The 26,020-nt window shown below is 36.3% G+C and overlaps 1 protein-coding gene and 1 long non-coding RNA gene across 5 annotated transcripts in view; one reads left to right on the forward strand and one right to left on the reverse strand.

Moving 5' to 3' along the window:
• Positions 1 to 2,550: 2,550 nt before the first annotated feature.
• On the forward strand, positions 2,551 to 25,923 carry LOC125665255 (solute carrier family 28 member 3-like). 3 transcript variants are annotated; one of them, XM_056152174.1, is made up of 15 exons: positions 2,592 to 2,871; positions 3,331 to 3,411; positions 10,399 to 10,505; positions 11,596 to 11,993; positions 12,143 to 12,287; positions 12,368 to 12,559; positions 13,555 to 13,716; positions 13,834 to 13,959; positions 14,428 to 14,558; positions 15,099 to 15,267; positions 16,655 to 16,918; positions 17,368 to 17,548; positions 17,652 to 19,670; positions 22,797 to 22,888; positions 23,356 to 25,923. In XM_056152174.1, the coding sequence occupies exons 3-13, from the start codon at positions 10,428 to 10,430 to the stop codon at positions 17,681 to 17,683; spliced, it is 1,878 nt and encodes a 625-aa protein (XP_056008149.1). In that variant the 5' UTR covers positions 2,592 to 2,871; positions 3,331 to 3,411; positions 10,399 to 10,427; the 3' UTR covers positions 17,684 to 19,670; positions 22,797 to 22,888; positions 23,356 to 25,923. The 3 variants fall into 3 exon arrangements, with proteins under 3 accessions (XP_056008148.1, XP_056008149.1, XP_048753861.2); XM_056152173.1 differs by having other exon boundaries at positions 2,551 to 2,871; positions 22,797 to 25,923; XM_048897904.2 differs by lacking the exon at positions 22,797 to 22,888.
• Positions 18,922 to 26,020, reverse strand: part of LOC125665263 (uncharacterized) — a 30,222-nt gene continuing 23,123 nt past the window's right edge. For both annotated transcript variants that reach the window (XR_008799429.1, XR_008799428.1), the window contains exon 3: positions 18,922 to 19,042. This is a non-coding gene — a long non-coding RNA (uncharacterized LOC125665263). The remainder of the gene's footprint in view (positions 19,043 to 26,020) is intronic.

Consider the following 26,020-nt stretch of genomic DNA (forward strand, 5'->3'; position numbering starts at 1 on the left):
AGGTCAGTATTAAAGGAGCACAATTCATGTCCATGGGAATTGCAACAAACTGTTAAAAGACCTGATCACTAAAGACTGCGAAGATAATGAGGAACTCCATCATACATTTTATTTAAACTTTTGCGTGGGATCAGAGTGGTGTTTAACAAAGTAGTTTTTCCAGAAGACTGATCACTAAATACAAATATTTCCCTTTTCCATTTTTGTTGAAGAAACAACTGTCTATGATGTCAAAAAATCTAGCCTTAAATTCATCGTGATGAATGGTCGTGTAAAGTTTTAAAAAGTAATACGTTTTGATGTTGATTTGAGAAAGGGTTTGCGATTTCAAATTTACTAAAAGTCCTTTTGAATATTTTAGAATCCACATATGATTTACACCGCCTCTGGCATATGTTGTGGCACAGTATGTGTGAATTTTCTCCTTCACAGCTGTTGATATTTTCTTGGGGAGCAACGATAAGGGCTTAGTAGAACATTTACTGGATCCAGCAATGTATCTTTCTTTGTAAGGGTTTTTGTGAAGTTTAGGAATCCAGTACAGAGATGCATAGGTACGGTAATTCATATCCATCCATTCCATTGACTGAGATATTAAATGTGTCTAAAATTGAAGCATGATTTTGAATCATTTCATCTTTTTAAAGGGCAGTTGGAGTATAAGTACGATTACCAAATGTGGAATTAATGTGAGGTTCGTTTCCAATTAGCCTTACAAGCAAAGACCATGTTGTTACAAGCTTTGTCAGCCGGAACCAAAATATATTTCTCTTCTAACCTATCTAATTCTTTTATCACTTTTGGTTTGCTGAACACAGAAGGATAATTCGTGTTCAGTTTTGTTTTACTGTGTCTAATACTTGATTTTAATATTCCTCTGATGCTTTTTATCCATTCTGACAAGATATCATCTTCTTGGGTCTTTTTGGTTTTTGGTTGTTTTTTTCGTCTTGCAAAATCTTCGACATAATTTATATTAGAGATGAAGTTATGTCGCCGATTGAAAGAGCGGAGTTCTCTTGAGTTTAGGACCTATAAGTGGATTATGAATAAGTTAGTCTATATTTAGACACGGTACAGGGTCTTTTTTTGTAATCATAAAGTGTGGATATTACAGGGGTTTCAACAGTCTCGTTTAAAGTTGGCATTTTGCAAATTCTAAGGTTGTGATAACGATCTAATTTACAACTACAACTTGTCATTGAGTCGAATGCTGTTTGACATGTTTCATACCGTTAGGTTAGGATGTTCTTTGACTGCGGATTACTCCGTTTACCTGATCAAAATATAGGGATCTCCGCGGGTGTGACCGGTCAACAGTGGATGCTTCCTCTTCCTAGCTGCCTGATCCCACCTCCCGTGTGTCGAGAGGTATGTGTTTGCCTACTCTTAATCAATGGTTAAAAATCTTTGTTGTACATGTAATTTATAGGAAATATGAGATTGATCACTGTTCGTTATCTTCGCCATTTCATTCTTTTCATTTTTAACTATAGATATCCATCCATGAATATAGATTCTTATTTACTTTGTTTGGACAAACGATATAAAAGCACTTGCTTACGGTTGTAAAGGTGTTTTTGTTTTTGTTTTTCTTTCTTTCTTCTTTTTAAATTTACGTTTTTTATTAGTAATATGAGATGTTATGACTTCTCACTGCATGGCTTCCCCTTTCAGGTGTTTATGGAGGTTTATAGATAGAGGCCACGGAGTACTCACGAAGAATCTGTCCCTTAACGGGCTTAAGTATGCGGTATCAGAATGGAATTACATCTGGTGTCAAAACAAACATTGCGGGTAGATAAGAGTGCTTGTCCTAAGACCTAGAGGATGATGCCTTATAGCCCTTATCATCAGACAGAGTTAGGGTTCCACTGTGTGAAGAAGAGGTTGTAATTCATGCTCTAATGGCGGGTCATTATAAGTATTTCATACCAGTCATTATATCGAGTTAACAAATCGCTTATACTGATTACTTAACCTGTTCTTTGTTCATTACTCTTGACTGACGCTTGTTCAGAACACGTCTTTTTTTATTGCTCCCAATATAAATGTGTGCGTGCGTGCGTGTGTGCGACTGTGTGTAACACTTTGGAAATATTTCAAGCATTAGATTCAGTTTGGATTCATGTATTGTAGTAATTGTTTCTGATTAATTCTGTACCTGTATATCAAGCTAACGCAAAGAATCTATTATAGAATAAGATCGCTGATCTCCACAGTACAAATATTTGACAACAATTTGAAGAGGAACACTTGACTTCAAAAGAGAATAAAACTAGTGAAACTAGATTATTATTATTTTTTTGTTATATGGACAATGAAACAATGATTGCATGTGTTGAAAAAATGAGGAAAATGCCCACATTCCCCGCACAATTGGAGGGAAAGAAAACGTTTTCATTTAAAATCATCACCATTTCTTGAAGCATGTGTCATATAAACACAATGCTCCTATATCATATCTACATCGTAGATATATTATCAGTCTAACATCTCTTTTGGGATAGGTTTATCACACATATACACACCGTACGATATACCCTATAGAAATGAGTTTTTCCTATCAGAACGTAATAGGAGATAGAGAGATTTAGGGTATACACTCGACATCCGGGTAATCATACCACGACAAGGGCTGATATTTAGGGTTACCTTGTAAATCATGGAAATCGTCAGGTTAAGTGAAGATTCGTCTTTCCAGGTCCAGGTGTGTACCTGAGCTGATGACAACATTGATTCTCTCATTAGGCAGTAGAAATTCCGTTATCAGTTAATACTTAAGATAAAGCATTTTGTAATATGTTGATCCATTCGTCTTCTTAGTTTGGAAAATATTGTATTCATTGGAAATTTTCCTGGCTGTGCAAGGTACTGTAAAATAGGTTTATTGATTAATTTTCTTTAAATTCAACAGATATAACCATTACGACTTTTATAGACTTACATTCACTAATTCACTGTTTTTATAAATTGCTCATAGTTAATTCAATATTTACTCGTATCTAGGAACTTGCATGCGTATTTACTTTGTTACGTAACAATATAGAGTTGCAGTTAGAATTCAGATATATATACGTTGATCTTCAAAAAATTCATTTCAGTATTTGTCGAGGACATAACAAAGTTGAATGACAATTGCTAAAATTATAATTAAAAAATAAAATTAATTGGGGAAGTGCTACAAAACACATCATGGTGGTAATTAATTCCTATATGCAGATTAACCACATAATCCATGGAAACTAAGTCAACGTGAAAAATGTGTCCTTGCTTCATAACCAGCTTCTTGCTTGATCTACATTTTAACTTGATTTGCAATCATTTCAGAAAATATGTCAGTCAAACATTGAATTTCCTCGACGGTCAGAACTACAATAAAAACTGGACATCTGTTTTATCATTTGAGTAGTAAGTATCGGAAGTCAACTACTTCTAACTTTTATAGTTAAAACATGTAATGCATGTATATATAAACCTTGATACTGGTATTGATATACAGTACATCTGATCTTTATCGAAGTAAATACACAATTTGGGAGTGAAATGCTTGACAAAGTAACACACACTTTAGATTTCTAGATCTCAGCCTTTAAAAGACGTTTGAGGTTTAACAACAAGGGAATTTGTTTAAGATCTGTCAGGTATTTGGAAGGTTTAGATAAGAACTAGGTTTACTGAGTAAACTGTTGCAGCATTTAAAAATCTTGTAAGTTGCCGACTCTGTGAGATTAAAATAAAAGTATCAATATTTAGCCCACCTAAGCTATAAGCTTAAGTGAGCCTCTCTGATCATTCGTTGTGCGGTGTCCTCTATCAGTAAAATTTACGCATCTTTGACTTCTCCAGAACCACAAATACTTTGGGAATCCGGGTTAGAGTAAGTGTCCAGTACCCCTTGTTTATCTTAAGAGGCGATAAGATGGGGCGGACCGGATGATACCGCAAAAACCGAGGCCCCCTATCACAGCAAGTATGGCACGGTAAAGATCCCTTCCTGCTAGAAGATTATACGCCTAAATTGTGTACCCCTTAAACGGTAATGGTAATATCTCCATATGATTGAAAAATTCTCGAGAGGGACGTTAAATAAAATTTAAAAATCAATCAATCCAGAACAACAGAGGCAATGTCAACTAAACTTGAAATATAGTGAAAATTAGTCATAATATACAAGCATTAACAGGTAGTGCAGATTCAGGTTTGTTCAAATCATGCCATAACCCGGAGTGCAGGATGAAGTCATAATAGGGGATCGAATTTATACATGGCAATACTGTAAATTCCTGAATATATTCGAGGAATTTATTATCGCGTAAATTCGCGAGAAACATCACTCGCAAAATAAAATTACTTGCTTTTAATTTTATATTGCCAAATTAAGTTTTACATTATGACCCCTGGGTCGAGACCTCTGCTGGTGGACTGTTAGTCTCCGAGGGTCTCTTGAAAATACGGATGTATATTTAATTGCTGTTATAAAATTTAGAAATTCATTTCAAAATTAAGGATTATCTCCCTCATGCATAGCTCTTATCCTTAGACGAATTTGGCTCCACGTTTTTGGCACGTTGTTTTTTGGCTATATTTAGCTCTAAAACTTCATAGTTATTTCGGATTTCAAACATTTCGGTTGAGCATCACTGTAGAGACATTATTTGTCGAAATGCGCATTTGGTGCATCAAAATTGGTACCGTATAAGTTTTACATGCAAAAAAAAACAAAAAAACTCTTGATCAAAAGAGCACTAGCGAATTCATGTTCTCACGATTTGACGTCCATGAGTCATTTCGCGAGAATAAGTACTCGCGTAAAATAAGGAATTTACAGTATATTAGGGAACTTTGTATAACAATCTTCTCAACACTTACAAGACCATGATTTGTCATTATCATTATGCAGGAACCCTCGAGTATTGCAGATTCAATCTTTCAAATCATGACTAGGCGGTAGGGTGGGGTCTCAATAGTGGATCATAGTTTTACATTGGAATAGGCTTACATGTAATCTTTGAAAATTTTCTTATCAAGGACCACAGATTGAATATATTAATACAACATTCCAGTAGTGCGGATTCCTATTTGACAAGGATTGACTTAAATAATGTTTCAAATATTTGGATGAAGATACAGGTATGTGGGGAATTTAAGAAAAATATTCTCAAGTGTAACGGGGCCTCACTAATTCATACCAATGTGTAAATGTTCTGAATTCAGGGTTTTTCATGGACCCTGTGGTTAGAATGGGGCTAAAATCAGGGATAGGATTTTATAGTATATATCTCCACAACAGCGAGGCCATGTTTGTTATAAGAAGTATTTCCATGTTGTTTGGATTAAAGTTCAGCTAAGTAGTTTGGGTGGAGGTCAACATTTTTCATGTGATTATAGAGGGAAAAACCTTTTTTTTTTAAAATCTTCCGTTGAGGAGCAGGAGGGTCAAGGTAACTCAGGTGAGCGTTGTGGGTCATGGGCCTCTTGTTTGATATCTAAATCTACGGTTATAATTATTAGTCCAGTCATTCTAGCCAAAAATATAGCGTAACCTCAAACTAATTGCAACAGAAATATTTTTGTTTTCAAACGGTGAGTCAAGGGATGCTCTAGCGTATATAAAAAATCGAGAGCACAAAACAAAGGGGAAACGTGTATTTTGAGGGCAAAATCGTACATTTTGATAAAAAATCACTGAAAACCGGGATTTATCATTTATCTTCACACATGAAAGAAATAAAAGAAACATAATTACTATAATCATCGGGAACGGTGTTAACATTCACAAACTACTTTATTCATACCAAAATTTCAAATGAATGATTTTTTATGAGGTGTAAAGCCTTATTTTGGAAGAAAAATCGATGAAAATGAGAAGAGTTAACATGAAACTCGTAAAAATTGATTCTGACACAAAATGAGATACTTTTTATATGAGACAGTTAAAGAAGTGATAATTAATTCATAAAAATTATTCAACAGTTTGATATTTTAAAATCATGAGTGTATCAGTGGCGGATTTAAGGGGGCGCAGCCGCCACCCCCCCCCCCTCTAAAATTTTCAAAATTAAGGTAAATCATGTTCTTTTGTTTTAAAAATTGTAGACGATAAAAGAAGTAATAATTTCTTCCACTCTCGGAGAAATAAATGACAAAATGTTTTGATTTATTTAATTACTTCTATTGGGAGAACTTGCATCCCCCCCCCAAAAAAAAAACCCCTTAAAATTTGCGTCATTTTATTAATTTCACTTTTATCCAAAATGACAGAAAATAGTAAAATTAACTACTTAGGAGACATATTTCAAGCCCTATAAAATCTGTAAAATCCATGCAGGAGTTCAAGGTGGCCCCCAGACCTCCTGCCTCATAAACTTGCGCCCCCCTCCCCGCCTAGTAGCAATTACTGGATCCGCCCCTGTGTACGATTCCGTAATCGTGTTTGCTCTGTTCGTTTGTTTGTCAGTCCGCAAAATGTTTAACTTTGGCCATAACATTTGAATGGTAAATGACAGTATTTTCATATTTAATATGTGTATTCTTTAGTGACAATACCTTTAGATGGTACCAAACATTTTGACATTGTGACCCTGATGATTGACCTACTTTTCGTGACCTTGGAAAATAAACTTGCTTAGGGTGTTGGGATTTGCTTACGAGTTAGAAAATTCACGCTACCTGTTTAGTGATAAATTGAATCGGGTGCATACAAATTAGCAGGGACGATGGTATTGTTTTTTACCATTCTTCATTTCTTTCTCTACAAATATCTATAAGTTTCTTTGAGAAATCTACAGTTTGGATATAGAAAAGCCATTAACGCCACGTTTCCTATCAGAAAATTTGCACAAAATATACAGTTCTTGTCGAAGTAAAAAGTAGGTGTTGTTGAGCGAAGACCGCGACTTGATCATTCATGATTAAGACTTGTAGATTTAGACACCAAATTTTCCTTTAAAAAAATATTATTGTGTTGGGATTAGTGTAGTCACAGAGACATTTTTGATGCACTCGTTTGCCAAGCATTGTAACAGCGAATCAGTAATTATAATGACATACATCATATCGTATAAATGCGAATTCAAAAACACCCGATCCATCAGATCTATATGTCACTGTGATAAAGAAATAATAGCAATACAAAGACAATAATTACGCATAGTGTTTTCTGTAAATCAAAGAATGTTTGTAAATATAAGCGGAATGTATAAACTGGGTGGTTTGCCGAGGGAAATTTGTTGATAAAAAATAATACAATCTAACTTGACATACACAGTGTGGGGTACAAGTAGTAATAAATCTGTTCTGAGATTTATGTATTAGTATGCAGTACAAAGTAGTAAAACGTGACTCATCTTCTACACAATCTATTAAAAGTGATTGATTGTATATTGTTTAACGTCCCTCTCGAGAATATTTCATTCATATTCACCATTGCCGGTGAAGAGCTGCAAAATTTAGGCCTACATACTCGACGCTTATGACCTTTGAGCATGGAGGGATCTTTATCATGCCACACCTGCTGTAACACGGTGCCTCAATTTTTTCGGTCTCATCTGAAGGGCCGCCCCATTTATTCCCCCACGGAAACACAATCTAAAGAACACAGTGTACATATTCTGTCTTCTAATTCTTCTCCTTTGTATCGCCCCGTTTCTAATTGGAAGTATACCACATCTTCATAGTGCAAGTGAAGATCTTAAATATTTTGGAATGCTCGTGGAAAATTAATTCTCGGTTCTAAAATTTGTTTTAATATCTTTATATAAACATAACTTAATAGTTGATTTACTTTTACATGTACTAGCCACTACTTCTTATAGTTATGAAGCAACTTGTTCTGAAATCACCAGTGTCACACAATTAATAGTAACCTATCATATATTTTCTTTAGAATTTAAAGATTCAGATAATGACTTCATTTGTGATGTCCAGTTAGACTTATTATATTGATTCACACATGTTTAGTAATGTTGTCCATTGATAGTAGACGATTCCAGTATCGTATAGTTTATACATTGTCAGTGGTAAGGAATCTTCCATCCGAATTCGCCAAACATGTAGTGCAGGTAAAGGAATGAATCTGTGATAATGACGAAGTTCGCGATTCTGAACCATCTCAATGTTGTGGTAGTTTCGGAGACTCCATACTACACTACAATAGTTCAAAACGAGCTACACAAATTCAGAAAAGTTTTTCGAAAGTTGAAATTCCTAGGTCTTTGTAAAAAGGAATTTTCGAGACAATGGAGTCATTTCTGACGGCACTCGTCCTGTTAACACTTATGCTCCCTTTTTCTCTTAGTTGCACAATATATTGACTATCACCAAGAGGTGTATTGCAAATTCAAGAGTTCTATCACTACCTGAAAATCAAAAAGTCGATGCAATTCACTTGTGAGGGACAAATGTCCAATGCTTGAAAAACATTTGATTTTACTAAATCATCTGGAAAATTATTCTCATGTATGTACAATTAGAAGCTAAGTTCAAGGCCGCTCGTGTCATGGCCGCATCAAACCTAAGATGCGATTTCTCTTTCACCAAACGCTCGACATTTCGAAGTGAAAATCACGGGTCTTTCGAATATGACCTTAAAAACGGAGATCCCGTGTCGCGACAGACGTTGGCACGTTAAGGAATCATTACAAGTGGTATTTCACCTACAACTACAAACAAACAAACATTATATAAACGTTTGAAGGAATATTAATTGATAAGAGATACGTTTTTGTTGTTCTTATGTTTTTGCGACATTCAACGCTAAACATTATCAACTAATGGCAAAAACTGCTTTCCATACTTTTTTGTTTGTTGTTAGCGAGGGCTTACATATTGATATGATATTTTTGTTTTCGAGAGAAGTTAGACTCCAATATTTTATATTTTCTCAAATTGTAGTTCTTTGATTATATGATCACTTGGTTTTAGATGTTTTGGAACCGATGTCTGTAAGAATCAGACATAATTTGGATAGTATACATAGAATATCGTATAACGTTGAACTTCATTACAAAGTCAATTTCTTTTCGTATGAAAATGTAATTAGTGGTCAAAAATTAGCACATGCCTGAAACAAACTAGCATTTTAAAGGATACAATTGACTTAGCAGTATATACGCAGTACTACAAAGAGCGTCTACATAACTTCAATTATCTCCCTTGTAAAGTCTTCTACGTCTATGGAAGCCATGCCGTTACAAAGTTTATGCTATGAAAATGTACTAATTTAAATTGGCAAATCGAAGACTTTCCTCTCTCTCGATTTTTCTCGATTTTTCATATGATCATTATAAGCATATTCTACTACAAGTTTCTCAAAAACCATTTCTGTTGCAATTAGTTTGAGGTAAAACAGTAGAATGACTGGACTATATGGAAAACATTCATACTGACTTTCCTATGTTATGCAACGTATTCCACTCCGCTATGATAAAACATTCTTTCTACCGTACATTTTGGAATTGAAAGTAGATTTCCATATGCATGTTTCATTTGTGTGTTTTCTGTTTGTTTTGTTTTGTTTTTTATTGATTTTTTAAAAAATTTATTTGTTTTATTTGGTTGAAATATAATTCACGTTCATGTAAAAATACCATTAGTTCGAAGTGCAACAAATTTTGACCTATGCATTGAAGGTTCTATAGGATGCCAACGCTTATTATATAACATAAGTTCTCCATTTTCAAGGTCATTTCCCGAAGACATTTGTGTTACATTAGAACTGGCACTATCTATGTAAGACATCTTAGTTTATTGAAAATCGAACCCAGGCCTTCAGGTAGCGAACCCAGGTATCCGGGTACCGAAGCTAGATTCAATTGCTTTCAATGATATGTGAATGTCTCCAAAATCATGTTATAGAGTTAACAGTCAAGCTGCAGTTTTGTCAAATAAAAGGCGAAGATAACGAAGAGTGATCAATCTCGTAACTCCTATAAGCAATACAAAATGATGAGTTGGGCACATACGGGCCCCTGGATATACCAGAGGTGGGATCAGGGGTACGCACACTGATTTTGACTACGGATAACCCCATTTACCTGATTAAGATATAGGGTGATCGGTCGACAGGGGATGCTTACTCCTCCTAAGCACCTGATCCCACCTCCAGTATATCCAGGGGTCCATGTTTGCCAAACTCTCTATTTTGTATTGCTTATATAAGTTATGAGATTGATAAATGTTCGTTATCTTCACCTTTTCACGTTCAACATTAATGTTTTATTTGTGACCTCGAGTGAAATTGTTAATGGATTATGTATCATTCGAGTTTGTAAGTCAAAATTGAGAATGATACGTATTACGTTCTATGCATTGTGTGTACTTCTTTTGCTGTTTCTCTACTGTGACATGTGTATACCTCATACCCAAACATACTTGTAATGTTTTTATGTTTTCTAGATTAGTGTGATTTGGAAGGCGTCATCACGATGAATGTTGAGTTGAAGTCACTCGAGATGAAATCTTCTAACGGAGGTGAAATCAATCATGGATATACTCACACGGAAGTCAGTATACAATCAAATATCGGCGCAATTTCTGTATAAAAATATATCTACGACCTTTTATCTATTAACAATAACCATTTTTCATTCTTATGTCGGTTCGATATACATCCAAGTGAAATCGAAATAAAAGACACAACACAGTCTTCTACATCTGCTTCATACTTAGATATTTTATTGAACATAGATGTTAACGGCAAACTAACAACTCCACTTTATGATAAATGAGATGACCAGTTTCTCATTATGTAGCAATATTCCATTATCACCTGCATATGGTGTTTATACCTATAAACCGATTCGATACGCAAGGGTCTGTTCTCTGTGTCGTCAGTTTTTAAATCGAGACAAGCTACTGGCAGATAGGTTGATGTTAGAGGGACTTCAACAGTTTCGAATGAAGTCAGCATTTGAAAATGTTATGTTCGTAATACCGATCTAATTTACCAGTACAACATGACATTGGGTAAGAAGTTGTCCGATATGTTTCATATCAACAGGGGATGCTTACTCCTCCTAGACACCTGATCCCACCTCTGGTATGTCTGGGGATCTGTGTTTTCCCTACTCCTTTATGAATGATTGATTGCATTTTTACAACCCGTCGATAAATTTTCACTGATATTCAGACGTCATCAATTGTAGGTGGAGTACTTCAAATTTAGACCGATGCTTAACGCTCATGGCTGTAACAGTGTTTGTCATTTAACTTGTCAACGCCTGCCGCGACACGGAACCGTTTTTAAGATCATGTTCAAAAGATCCGTGATTCTCAATTCTAAATGCTGAACGTTCGGAGAAGGATCAATCACTACTTATTTTAACGTTTTAGGTTTGACATGGGCATGCCATGAGCGGGGCTCGAACTCGCGACCTTTCGGTTCGAAGCGGAGCTACCATAGGAGTTACGAGATTGTTCCCTGTTCGTTAGAATAACATCATAATATGGAAATACCGTCTACCAATTGCGTTCAAGAGTGAATTATTATTCATTTGATACCTTCTCATACAAAAAGAAAAAAAATCAATGGATAAATCCAATTGCGAAAAACATATCAGTTCTTCCAGTAAAACATTTATGTGTCTTCTGTAGAACGATGACCGGAAACATACAGAACCAACTAAAGTATCTCAGATTGAAATATCAGTCACCCAAGACAAAGAAGACGAAGAACACCTTACCGGATGTGCTAAGGTGGCAAATAAAATCCAAACAGCAGTCGGTGTTATTTTCAGCAAATATGGCAGCAAAATTAAACTGGTTATTAAACTAGTTCTCCTGCTGTTGTATTTCGCTTACCTCGGTTACGCCATGTACTACAGGTTTGGGGACGAGGGTTCGATCCGACTTCTGGTTTGCTCGATAATAGGAGTGATATTCCTCTTGATTCATATTTTCCAACGTCTGTGTGAATCTAGCATCGGTACATTCTGTCAGAGAATTGGGTCAACCTGTAAAGGGCTCAAGAAGACAAGGCGATATGTACACCGGTAAGGGACTCATGATTAAGTGATCTGTACAATACGAGCAATACATGAAATAACATTAGATGAAACGAACAATGATTTATTTGATGATCAAAAAGGAAGTTAACTTAGATATAAATAATGAAATTATTCCCTTTCCTCTTCATTTACAGGTTCTTAATGTTTGCCGTGTTTGTTTTCCTGACAGCCTACATCATTGTTGATGTTCTTTTGGATTATCCAGAAAACGCTGTATCCATTGCCGGTCTTGCAATCTACATCATTCTGTTCTATGTGTTTTCTAAAAATCCCGCAAAGGTAGAATGTTTATAACACATGTTCATCGCTAAATTTATTATCTTATTTTTCCTCTATTTATTGTTTTGTCTTAATTTTAGATAAACTGGAGACCTGTGTTCTGGGGATTTGCCATACAATACATTTTTGCCCTCATCATTTTGAGAACACAATGGGGATACGGGGCGTTTCAATGGCTAGGAGACAGAATCACAGAATTTCTCAATTATTCAAACGCTGGAGCCATATTTGTGTTTGGTGAACTGTACACCAATCACTTCTTTGCATTTAAGGTAAACGTGTACCTCATTTGCATTCTGGTATCATTCATTACAATTGATACGTCAGGTTCAAGATACGAACTCTTCTGTGTAGGAGGTGCATTTTGTGGAACTTTAAATGCCTAACTGGGACAGAGTGGACCTACAGTCAGCGAGGAAGACGATGAAATATATCAAAAGTTGCGTCTCTTCAAATATGTAAATCTGGGAAATACAAAATACTATCGAAAGAAATATTTTACTAAAATGGAAACAAAAACAATACCATATTTGCAAGTAATATTGACAAACGAAATAACGTGATATGATAAGAATACCGTGTATTTAATCACTCCCCAAATACTTGTCACTTACTTAGTTTATGTAGCAGTCGAATTCGGATTGATCAAACAGCGTATGAGAAACTTACTGAGCACATTTACTTATGCCGTGATGAATATTGGTCCCACGCCAACATGTAAACGAATTGTTTCGCCCCTTATTGTGTACGAGAGTTCTCCAAAGGAGAATAACTTGGACGTATCTCGAAACTGGCATATTGACTACTATGAAATATTTCATTAGTTTATTCAAGACTCATAACAATACATTATATAGATATGAGATGCTTACTCCTCATAGTCACCTGATCCCACCGCTGGTGTGTCTAGGGGTCCTTGTTTATCCAACTCTTAATTTTGTATTCTTTGTGGAAGTTATGAGAATGTTCAATGCTCGTTAATTTTACCTTGTTATCTGATCATATGCTTTAATGATTTATCTGAATACTTCCGTTTTCCTACTGTAACAATGATTACTAAAGGTTGTTCTTTTTTGTTTCTGTAGCAAAGGTAACTTAAGGTCGTTTTGTTTTGTTTCTTTAACACAGGTAACTTAAGGTCGTTTTGTTTTGTTTCTGTCACAAAGGTAACTTAAGGTTTTTCTGTTTTGTTTTTGTAACAAAGGTAACTTAAGGTTGTTCTGTTTTGTTTTTGTAACAATGGTAAGTTTGCTTCGTTTTATTCCAGGTGCTTCCGGTGGTGGTCTTCTTCTATACAGTGACATCTGTCCTCTATTACCTTGGGGTCATGCAGGTCGTTGTTAAGAGAATGGGAATGTTTCTGTCATTCTGTCTGGGGACCACACCAGCTGAGTCCCTCAACGCCGCAGGAAACATCTTTGTTGGCATGGTATGTTAAAGTGACGTCACAGATACATTTTTTTAGCCTTAAAATTTTGCATTTTTATACTACCAATTTTACTCTCGTACGGTTTGATGGGAACAAATATTTCGTAATTATTTCTAGACTGAGGCTCCATTGATGATTCAGCCGTTCTTAGAAGACATGACAAAATCAGAACTTCACGCCGTGCTGACAGGAGGATTTGCCACCATTGCTGGATCTGTTCTCGGGGCATATATAAACTTTGGTGTAGGTATTATTTCCTAGCATGCTGGTACTTCCTCGTTAGTTTTGTTTGTTTTAGGAATTGATCTCTGTTTTACCACAAAGTCACCGTTAGTAATATTTTTGTGTATTCAGGCACGTTTAATCCCGTGAGAATCCGGGTTAGAATTGGTCCTCTGTACCCCTTGCTTGTCGTAAAAGGCGACTAAATGGAGCGGTCCTTCGGATGAGACCGTAAAAATCAAGGACCCGTGTCACAGCAGGTGTGACACGATAAAGAACCCTGACTGTTCAAAGGCCGTAAGCGCCGAGCATAGGCCTAAACTTGGTAGTCCTTCACCGACAATGGTGACGTCTCTATATGGGTGAAAATTCTCAAGAGGGACATTAAACAATATAAGATAAATCAATCAGGCATGTTTATGATGATACATCTGAGAGATGTGGTGTACATTGTGCCAGTCACATTTCTAATTCACCCTTTCTATCCAGGTTCCCGCTAACCACCTGATCTCCGCCTCCGTGATGTCTGCTCCAGCCGCTTTAGCCATTTCCAAACTAGCTTACCCGGAGACAGAGCGGTCAAAGACCAAATCAAACGACTACGATAAGATGGGAAAATCGTACGTTTTTTACATTTCTCTTCATTCAAATCACTTTTCTCTTCATTCAAATCACTTTTCTTTTCAAAATGAAATTGCCTTCTAAATATATTTACTTTTGTTCCTTTTAATTATGAAATAAATTTCATTTCTGAAAACACGTGAGGGTATGAACTGCAACGTTTCATACTGACAACATTAAAGATGCACGTCAGAGATTTATGAAATGTATTCCGGCATGAAGCGTGCTAGTTTATATAATCCTGTTGTTTTTTTCTCAAAAATGAAATTCATTTCGTATAGATACATGCTACTTTCATTTCTGTCGGAATTCCCAGTCGTCAAAATAGACATGCTAAATTTAGCAAGATTCGTACGTTTATTGTTCATAACTGCATTGCATTCATGAGGAAATGGTTATACTTACAATCTTTAGTAAAGATATCAAAGGCAAAAATATGGAAATTTAAAAATTGGGGTTTTAAATCCACTAAGAATGTTGTACAAAAGCAGATCTTTCTTCATACAAATGTAACACAGTAAATATTTCTTTTCTTTCAGAACGGATAGAAACGTGATAGAAGCCATATCTTCAGGGGCAGGCAACTCGGTCAAGGTTGTGGCCGCCATTGCAGTAAATGTCATGGCCTTCCTATGTGTCCTAGAGTTTGTCAACATGACTCTGACGTGGTTTGGAGACCGTGTTGGTGTAGAACACCTGTCTTTTCAGGTGTGATATTTCTTCTAACCTTGCATACAGCGTTAAACGTACTGTACACCTTTGACAGACAAGATGAAGTGAAGACATACAGTCTCATTTACTTTGAAAATAAGACACACTCTGTCGAGCTCAGTAAACAAGGCTTGCCCTCAAGCAAAATATCGGAAATTATCAAATATGGTCAAAAAGAAATTTAAAAAAAAAAAAGTTATGTACCATTTACAGAAACCAATATAAACCATAACTCCGTTTACCTGATCATGATATAAGGCTCACAGCGGGTGGGACCGGTCGACAGGGGATGCTATCTCAGGTATATCCAGGACACCGTGTTTCCCCAATTCTCTATTTTGTATTGCTTGTAGGAGTTATGAGATTGATCACTGTTCGTTATTTTCACCTTTCCTAGTGAGTTTTTGAATTTTGAATTCTTTAATGTTTACTGTCTCACAAATTTCAAACTCGAAACCTGGAATCGGTGTCCTCTTTCTCATTATGTCACGAGTGTTATCAGAAAGCAGGTGTGGTTGAAAAATGAAACTCAAATCCTGTATGTACATATTTCCTAGTTTACATGTATGTTGTTAATTTTGTGCACATACTACATTGAGGTCACGATTCATCACTCAAAACTACCTAGACGGCATTTCCTTAAATTATCATGTTGACCAACATTTATGAAATATGTAAAACTTATACGGTACCAATTTTGATGTACCAGATGCACATTTCGACAAATAATATCTCTTCGGTGACGCTCAACCGAAATGTTTGAAATTCGAAATAACAATAAACTTGTAAGAGCCATTTTAGGGGAAAACCGAGTGCCATAAAACTAGAGTCAAATTCGTCTATGGATATGAGATATGCATCAGGGTGATAATCCTTAATTTTTAAATTAATTTCTGAATTTTATCACAGCAAATAAATATACATCCGTATTTTCAAGCTAGTAATGAAGTACTTAGCCACTGGGCTGTAGAGACCCTCGGGGACTAACAGTCCACCAGCAGAGGCCTCAACACAGGGGTCATAATGTAAAACTTATACGGTACCAATTTTGATGCAACAGATGCGCATTTCGACAGAAAATGTATCTTCAGTGATGCTCAACCGAAATGTTTGAAATCCGAAATAACAATAAACTTGTAAGAGCTATTTTAGGGGAAAACAGAATCCCAACAAACTGGAGTCCAAATTTGTATGCGCATTAGGTTATGTGATCATATAAAACAATATGCATGTTCATCGTTTACATAAATTTACCAATGTAAATACATGTACATATCTGAACACGTATCCGTAACATCTTTCATCAAAGAAAAACTACGACTGACTCCACTAAAGGGAAATAGTAGTATTATCTGTACCTTGAAACTTCTTTCTTTATACACAGTTAATATGTTCCTACGTGTTCTACCCGATCGCCTTCTTCATGGGGACGGAAGTGCCGGACTGTCGTAGAGTGGCGGAACTTATTGGAATCAAAACCTTTACAAATGAGTTTGTGGCCTACACAGAACTGTCTCATCTCATTGAAAACAAGAAGAACTTTACGGACTACACGGCTCATTGGAATTCGTCTTCCGACTGGTATTATCAAGGAGAGGACATCATTCTACCATACGTCAACCAGACACTTAAGAATGGAATAATCTCGGTACTTATGCACGTGCTAGACGTTTTGCATATTTCATTAAGCCTCTGAGAGTATCTATGAATGCTGTGTTATTTTGCACAAATATCAATTATGCATATTTTATCTAATATAAATATCCTAAATGTTACCTAGGGCGACTTTGGTTCGTACCGGAGTACCTTTCTCGTTAGTAGGGTTTATGTATGATCATCAATTGAAAACTGACATATACGCATTATCGTTACAAGACCGCCTTATTGGCTACCACACTAACCCTTGTAGAAGATAGGCTTGGTGACGGGGAGAGTTCAAATGTCACAATACGTCATAATAGTTGAAAATCTCTTTGTTTGATTGTAACTCGTGTATACCGAGTTTAAACCCGGGTACGAAATGACGTTGCTGCTTCGTAAAAGAAGAAAAATTGTGGGGGGAAATCTCAGTATCTTTTTTTTTTACATTTAATACAGGCCAAATCCGAAGTGATAGCGACGTATGCGTTGTGTGGTTTCTCTAACTTTGGCTCCATGGGGATATTCCTTGGTGGAATGTCAGCGTTGGTTCCCTCCCGTCGGGGGGATCTATCAAAACTGGTCCTGAGGGCCATGATAGCTGGCAATGTGGCCTGTTTCTTAACAGGATGCATAGCAGGTAACCATTACATATGTATCTGATCTTATTTTGTGAAGTTAAAAGTCACAATTTATATATGCAATAATTGTCTTCTTTAGTATATATTCTGCTTTCATTTCAGGACTTCTGTATAAAGACTATGGATCAACATAGGCAAATTTGGTTGTGCAAGATTCATCGATATCACCATTTCTTGATTTCAAACCCGCAAGCAGTCCCAAAATATCTTAAATGCTTTCTTCATCATACCCTTAAAAGAAGTTACATTTGAAAATCGAAATATGACACTTTTTTGCTCTTAATTGCATATCATCATATAGAATAGAGGGGACATATTGTTTACCACCTATCAGTCGAAATGTTGCCCGATCCGCTCAGTATCTTGGGAACCCATTCATTCAACTTTGCATACTGGTACTCACTGAGGAGTTGATGAGTCCTATTGATTTTGAGATCTCAATGTCAAAGGTCAGGGTCAAACGACTCCGGGCATAAAACAAATTTCCTCTACTCAATATTTTGAGAACCCTTTGCTTGACAGACTTTAAACATGGCATGCATGTAAACCCTACCATATAGCTAATCGCCAAGATCTCTCTAATTTGTATTGCTTATAGTGATAATGATAATGGTCGCTGTTCGTTGTCTTCGCCTTTCATCGTAAGGTCGAATATCTGATGTCAAACTGTTCTACAGAGAACAAAAAAATGTCAACTCAATATTTTGAAAACACTCTGTTGGATAGATTTTAAGTTTGGTACACTGTTACCCCTTAGGAGTAGATGGTTCATATTGATTTTAGGTTTACATGTCAAAGGACATGGGTCAAACTACTCCAAATATTATATATATATACGTCTAGCTAGGTAAACTGGTATCTCCAATTTGTCGTTAGAGATAATCTAAATTCACAGTTGACACTTCAATCATGCATACGGGTAATATCTTTCTAAAATATTCGATAATTTCCACTATATATGCGTTATCTATGTAGGTAGGAACTTCCTTAAGATGATGAATATTCTTATCATCTACAATTATTGTGTGCTGAAAATTGGTTTTGCAATAAAAATTGACATCTATAAAATGGGTATATATTACATAGACGTCGAAAGCAAATTGAAAGGGGGTGGGTAGGGATAAACCAACAAAAAAGTTTCTAAGTCGAGTATACACACACAAGCTACTTCCTATTGACAATTGAATTCATATACAAATTGAAACTGAAACCACAGTACTTGAGTGAATTGCAGGAATTGGCTATTGACTCATCAAAATGTCACAACTTTTCAGTTCTTTCATTAGAATTTTCCAAAGCTGGATAGTCTGGGTTCATTCTCGCTAACAAATTCATTTGCGACGCCCCGTAGATCCAGATTCTCCGTCTCTTCTTGATATACGTGAAGGATCATCAGGTTATTTAGTCTAACTTGGGTCTTAGTTAATAGCAGATACGATTTGATGCGGCGCAGTGTGTTGAACATTCTTTCGCTGGTAGCATTTGTTGCTGGCCTTAAACGGAAAAGTTCAATCAAAACTGCAATTTCTCTATATAGTAATATGCCTTCTGTTTTGATGAATTCAGTTATTGTCTGAATGGAAGGAGTGATGTCTTTGGGGAGATTGCACCTGAGTGTTTGAAATTGAATTCTCAAATTTTTGGCATTGATATTTCTACGGTAAAACTTTATGACCAAGTAAAATTCCTGATCAAAATTTTCTCCTCTAGCCCACTTTAACAATAACAAATCCAGCTGCATATATTTGGCATATACTGGCTGATCAAAACTATTTCTAATGTCATTCACAAGTAAATACATTGCCTCAAAATATTTAACTCCGTACAAATCTTCGCAAGTATCGTGGTGATACAGAAATCCTTCGTTAAAATTTTTCGCAGGATGTCTTCGACGAGTCACTACAGGACCATCAATATCAAAATATATTTTGGCATCCTCATAGAATCACAGGAAACTTCGTATGTTCTAAGAGGCTCCACAGATTTCACCGTGCTGACAGCCATTTTCTGACCTTCTGCAGCAGATAAAGTTTTTGTCTGAAGGGCTGTGCTAAGAATATCGATATGACTGAGCAACTGTTCACCCAACAGACAACCAAAGAGGAAGTCAAATTTGTTCATGTAGGTCATAACCCCTCTTATTCTGCATCTCATGTCTGAAACTTTTACCTACTCCATCGATTCCTTCCATATCCCAATAATACTTTGTAGTTAAGTATTACGCTCTGAAAAGCATCTGCTCGAACTGTCCACCTTGTTGGACACAAAACTCTTATTCCAGTTGATGAAGTCTCTAAATTCTCAGATTCTTTCAAATTTCTAAAAATTGTCTCTCTTCTAGGCGACTCTTTGATCAATTTTGTTATTTCACGCGTTACTTCAGGAACATATCTCATAATAGGCCTTTCCGAAAACGTGAGTTATCTCTCTTTGTATTCTTACATTTAGTGTGGATATGACAACTTCCGGGTAGTAACACACTCAAGCTGCGCATATATTATAAGAGTTATATTAGTATGGGTGTTGTTCAAAATCGTAAACAGTTGAAATCATTTGTACGAGAGAGTAAGAAAATGTTAATGGAAACAAAAACGAATTTCTTGATAGAGTCGGGTGATTTTGGGGGGTGGGGGTGGAGGGTGGGGGGGTGGTGGTTAAAAATTAAATTGGAAATCACGCAGACATTCATTTGATTACATACGACTGGTATAATTATTTTGTATGAAATCAGAACAGAACTTCTGATTCTCAAGAGATGATGGCATATCATCAACTCAAAGCTCGGGTTTTTACAAGGATCGACACGTGCAAAGATCTTGCATAACACCCCCCCCCCTTCCAAAATAGTTAAAAAAAATCAATTAAATTAGGAAATCAACGCTCTCATTGTTTTATCAGGGCTAAAATTATTCCACCACTACCAATCGACTCTTTCAAAAATAAACCAGACTGCAATGTTTGGGTACCTTTCTCCAAAGTACCTGGACGTGTTCATTCTGTATGCAAATCATCTGTACACTGCAACAGAAGCTGGAATCGTTATTATCAACTGATATGTTTTAAATGCAGAAAAATAAGTAATTAAATTCTTTTTTTAAAATTAATTTTGTTCAATATTGCTCGATTGATATGAATTATTTTTCATAGATCTGTGTGATCGGGGGGAGGGGACTGCCATATTCTCAATTGTACTCTCTGGGGAAAAGTAAGTTTAACCCCCAATAGAATGCTTTTGACGTCTCTGTATCTTCCCTCTTTTATTCGTTTTAGCCCCCTTGAAATGTACTTAATCATGTATAGGCACATATCGATATCATGTCATAACATAAATTGCAATGACAGATTTAGACCCCCTTTTCGCCACAAATTTACAAAATAATTTGAGTAAAACTCCAAATATTTTACCCAAAATGGATGTCTTTACAGGTACACACTCTTGTCGACTATAAATTCGGGGCGTTCAATTATAAGTTATTTTATTTTCAAAACATTGCATGTGTAAATGTCAGTTTAAAGATGGTTTGTGACTACGAATTTCTTTATGGTTATACTTGTATTTGAAACTGTATAAAGTTTGTGGGCAGACAGCTACATATCTGTCAGTGGCCTCTCACTTACAAGTACAGGCTGGGATAAATTTTACTCGCCAGTAGAGGAGATGGACATTTTCAGAATCCAGAGGTGTCAGTCCGACATACCTAGACGTACATCGTGGCAGAACTTTTATCGCTGAATGTACTGCATTGATATTGAACAAGTAGCTTCTGATATTTTATTATAAATCTGACTGTATTAAAACACGGGCTAAAGATTCTGAGGAAATGTATGCAATGTATGATATACATGTATGATAATTTCAGTCATCAAACACGTACAATCCTGGAAAATGCGGGGAGGGGGGTAGTTAGAATAATCTAACTGGGTCTCGGGACAGGCCCTTCACTTTAACGATAAAACATTCTATCGGGGGGGGTGGGGGGGGGTCCTCATCTACTTACAACATTAATTTTTCTATTATTTTCACATGCAAAGTTGATTATTTTCACGTGTATGAAGTAAACCTATGCATTGGGATTTTTTTTTATTAATGTTAAAATATTAGTTGGTGTGATTACTGTAAAATTATACAGCAATATCTTTGCAGCCTTCTGCACTGTTGATAATGACGCTTCTCGAATATACTACCCGGAAGTCTTAAACTACTGTTACGCAAGCGCACTACGTCCCGGATCAAGGAAAGATAACTCATGTTTTTGGATTGGCCTATTGTAGATGATTTAATAGCGTCAGAGCATGCCAAGTTTAGAGCATGAACATAACAGTGCGAATAAAGAGCTTTGCTCTCTTTCTCTAAAATTTGCTTTGCAACTGCACTTTTTGACCCTGGCATTGATGGAACAATATCATAACACTGACCCCGTAATATATTAAAAGAAATATTGAACTTGGTCAAGGTATCGGTGATTGCAGAAACGATTTGATCGGTTTTAATGTCATGGACTTCATAAAAGCCAACAAAAAATTGTCACAAACTGGACATCGGTGTATCGGGGGCAAATAACGAGTTGTTCTCTAACAGAAATGTCAGCAATCTCAATAGCCATTATGGTTACATGTAGAAATTTGACATTCGTGTGTGACTGGTCAAGAGATATGCTTAGTCGTCCTAGATACCTGATCTTACCACTGTCGTGTATAGGGGTCCGTGTTTGCCCTTCTTTTACTTTTATTTCTTTGATGGGATTTATGATACTGATCACTGTTTCTTATTTCCGCTTCTTCATCTCTAAATATTGGTGACTGATATGCTAAATACAAATGATAAAATGAACACTTCAGTTTTAATCAAAGCTCTCAGTTAGATCGAAGACTGTTAGACGAATGAAAGGTGAAGATGACGAAAAGTGATCAATCTCATAACTCCCATAAGCAATATCAAATAGATAGTTGGGCCAACACGGACCCTCAAACATACCAGAGGTGGGATCAGGTACCTAGGAGGAGTAAGCATTCCCTGTCAGCCGGTCACACCCACCGTGAGACATATATCTTGATCAGGTAAACGGAGTTATCCGAAGTCAAAATCAGTGTACCACGAACGGTCTAACAATCGGTACGAAGCACATCAGACAACATTTGAATTTAAAGTTGACACTTTTCCATAATGCCATACAGGTTATATATTTCTAAAACATTTGATAATTTGCACTATATATGCGTTATATCTTACCTAATGATACATTGTAGGTTGTATTTGCAAACTAGATCATTATAACGACTATAGAATTTGTGAAATACTGACTTCAAACGAGACTGTACATGAGTGTACGTTCAACAGGGTAAGCTTACTCCTCCTTGGCACCTGATACTACCTCTGGTGTGTCCCAGCTCTCTATTTTGTATTGCTTTTGGGATTTATGAGATTGATCACTGTTCGTTACCTTCACTTTTTGTGAGCTTAACGGACAACACAAAATTGTTCCCTGACCAAGTAGTGTGTATACAACGCGGGTAAGTTAAGGCAGGTAATGGAAATCTTTACCGGGATACAACCCGCAATACAATTTGACGTCACTATTGAAATAAGTATATGACTAAATTTATAAATTCAATTCCGATTCTATTTTTATACAAATTTTATTCATATACTAGCGGGAAAAAAAGAAATTGTGCATTATTTAATATATGAAATAATAATAAAAAATAACAATGAACAAATTTTATTTTTTGTAATACTGTTAGCAAATGTATTCGTTACAACATTTCATAATTCATTAATGTTAACGTGGAATAACGTCAATTTCAGCACACTCGAAAGACACTGGTATTCGAACTTGAATTAACAACGTTAATAACGCATGTGACCACCATTTGCATTCACGCATGCCTGACAACGGCGCCTCATTGATGCCACTAAAGTGTTCAGAAATGATTGAGGAATGTTTTTACATATGTTGGTTAAAGCCTGGCCTAAATCAGCCAATGTCACTGGTTGATTTGGTAAACGGCGTAGACGCCGTTCCATTTCATCCCAGATGTGCTCGATCGGCGATAAATCGGGGAAAACAGCTGGTCAAGGCAAGACATCAACATTCTGTTGAACAAAAAGTCCCTGACTACATGTGCAACAGGTGGCCTTGTGTTGTCTTGCTGCAGAGTGATGTGATTTTGCTTTCTCTGTATGAAGGGTATCATATGACGCTGAATAATTTCGTCTCGATAGCGTACGCCGGTGAGATTTCCATTGACAATTTGTAGAGGGGTCATTCCACGTGCTGTTATTCCACCCCACACAATAACGCTACCTCCACCAAATTGTCGACGTTGCACAACACAAACGTCCTGGTACCGCTCCTCAACGCGACGATACACTCTACAACGGCCGTCACTGCTATTCAAATGAAATCTGGATTCATCAGTGAACAGAATATTGGTCCATTCCTGTATTCAGAATTGCAGATGTCGTCTGCACAACGCTAGTCTAGCGATACGGTGACGTTGAAGCAGTATTGGGCGCACCGCTGGACGTCTTGGTCTGATGTTGTGCTCACGCAAACGATTACACACAGTTCTTGGACTGATTGATCGAAGTCCAGGAATGCTACGAGCAGTCAAACTTGCTGTCTGGAAACGATTTTTCAGGTGCACAAGTCTAATGTGGTTGTTCTGTCGACACGACGTCACATGAGGACGCCCAGAACGTGGTCGATCCCGAGTGCTACCAGATTGTTGGAAACGTCTCCATAATGACTGGATGGTGTTCCGATGAACACCAAAGTGTGTTGCTACAATATTTTGTGCCATTCCAGCTTGAAGCATCCCAACAGCACGATTACGTTGGTTTTCGCTAAGTCGTGGCATGACAGAAGGGTAAATTTTGTCAAAACCAAAGTGCTTTCCTTAACGGATAGTGTCCAAACAAACCTTTTACACCTCTTACTCCAAACAGTATTGGCTAGTAAAACTCGTTAGTATGAACATTTTAATAAACAACATGTGTTCACTAACCATGAAAGAGTCGCACCATCTGAGTCGGGTACTATCCGATATTGTTAAAAAAACATCACCTTTATCGATTGTTTAGATTTTATAAATTATATAAACAATAAATATTGAAAAATTATACTAAATTTTCTAGTGCACAGTTTCTTTATTCCGCTAGTAGACATAAAATAAACCATGCACATACTAATATAGAAAGAAATATAAACTGTCATACTACTGTACTCTAATGTGTGTCTCAACAATATCAAAGTACACCGATGAGGTCATAACGACAAAGACTTTGTTAACTGTGTCATGTAAATATCCACAAAATACATATATTTTTTATTTAGACTGATCACGTGGTTCGGTATCAAGTAGTTTTATCAAATATACCTGCAACATTGAGGTCATCAATAAATTTTGATATTGCAAGGGCACACACAGGTAAATTTTTGTGTTGTTCTATGTAAAAGTTATACGGTACCAATTTTGATGCACCAGGTGCGCATTTCGACAAATAATGTCTCTTCAGTGATGCTCAAGCCGAAATTTTCGAAATTCGAAATGACAAAAAACTTGTGAGAGCTAAAAGGATAACTAGAGTGTCAAAAAAAACTGGAGCCAAATTCGTTCAAGGATCAGGGCTATGCGTGAGGGAGATATCATCCTTAATTTTGAAATGAATTTCTAAATTTTAACGCTGTAATTAAATATACATCCGTATTTTCAAGTAACGAAGTACTTAGCTACTGGACTGTAGAGACCCTCGGGGACTAACAGTCCACCAGCAGAGGCCTCGATCCAGGGGTCATAATGTAAAAGTTATACGGTACCAATTTTGATGCACCAGATGCGACAAATAATGTCTCTTCAGTGATGCTCAAGCCTATTTAGAAATATAATAGAGTTTATGAAATAAACTAATTTTTGGCAAACTGTAGGCTTGTATATCTTATTAGAGTTATCTCTCTTGTACTGTTCATGTTTAGCGCAAGGGGAGGTAATTTTGATTGTTGGGTTAATCAACTTTGCATATAGAGGGCGCATATTGGCGCATTCTAGAAATTTCTAAATTAATGGCTGGACAAGTCCAAAGTAAACAAAATTTCCCCACCTCCCACCCTGATGCATAATTTGTTAATTGAGGGGGGGGAGATATGCTAATAGTCTAGTTGGCAGTTGATCGATGAAACTTGAGATGATGTTGAAGCTAGTTAATTTTTGATAAAGGGGGTGTTAAGTTCCCCATCTTTGGTGGGCCATATAATTGTGGGTATTAAATGTATGTTGATTGTGATGTTTCATCATGTATATCTTGTTTATTATTGGTTGTATTTACCATTGCATATTATCTGTCATTTACATTAATAAATGACATTTTTCACATCAACAAGATTTTGTCATTCAGACCCACCAAACTAGCACACACTGTGTTGACAAAAATAATATTTTATTTCATGGTATTTAGATGGGTTGCAGTTTTT

The sequence above is a fragment of the Ostrea edulis genome, chromosome 10 (assembly GCF_947568905.1).
Source record: "Ostrea edulis chromosome 10, xbOstEdul1.1, whole genome shotgun sequence".
Classification (NCBI taxonomy): Eukaryota; Metazoa; Mollusca; class Bivalvia; order Ostreida; family Ostreidae; genus Ostrea; species Ostrea edulis.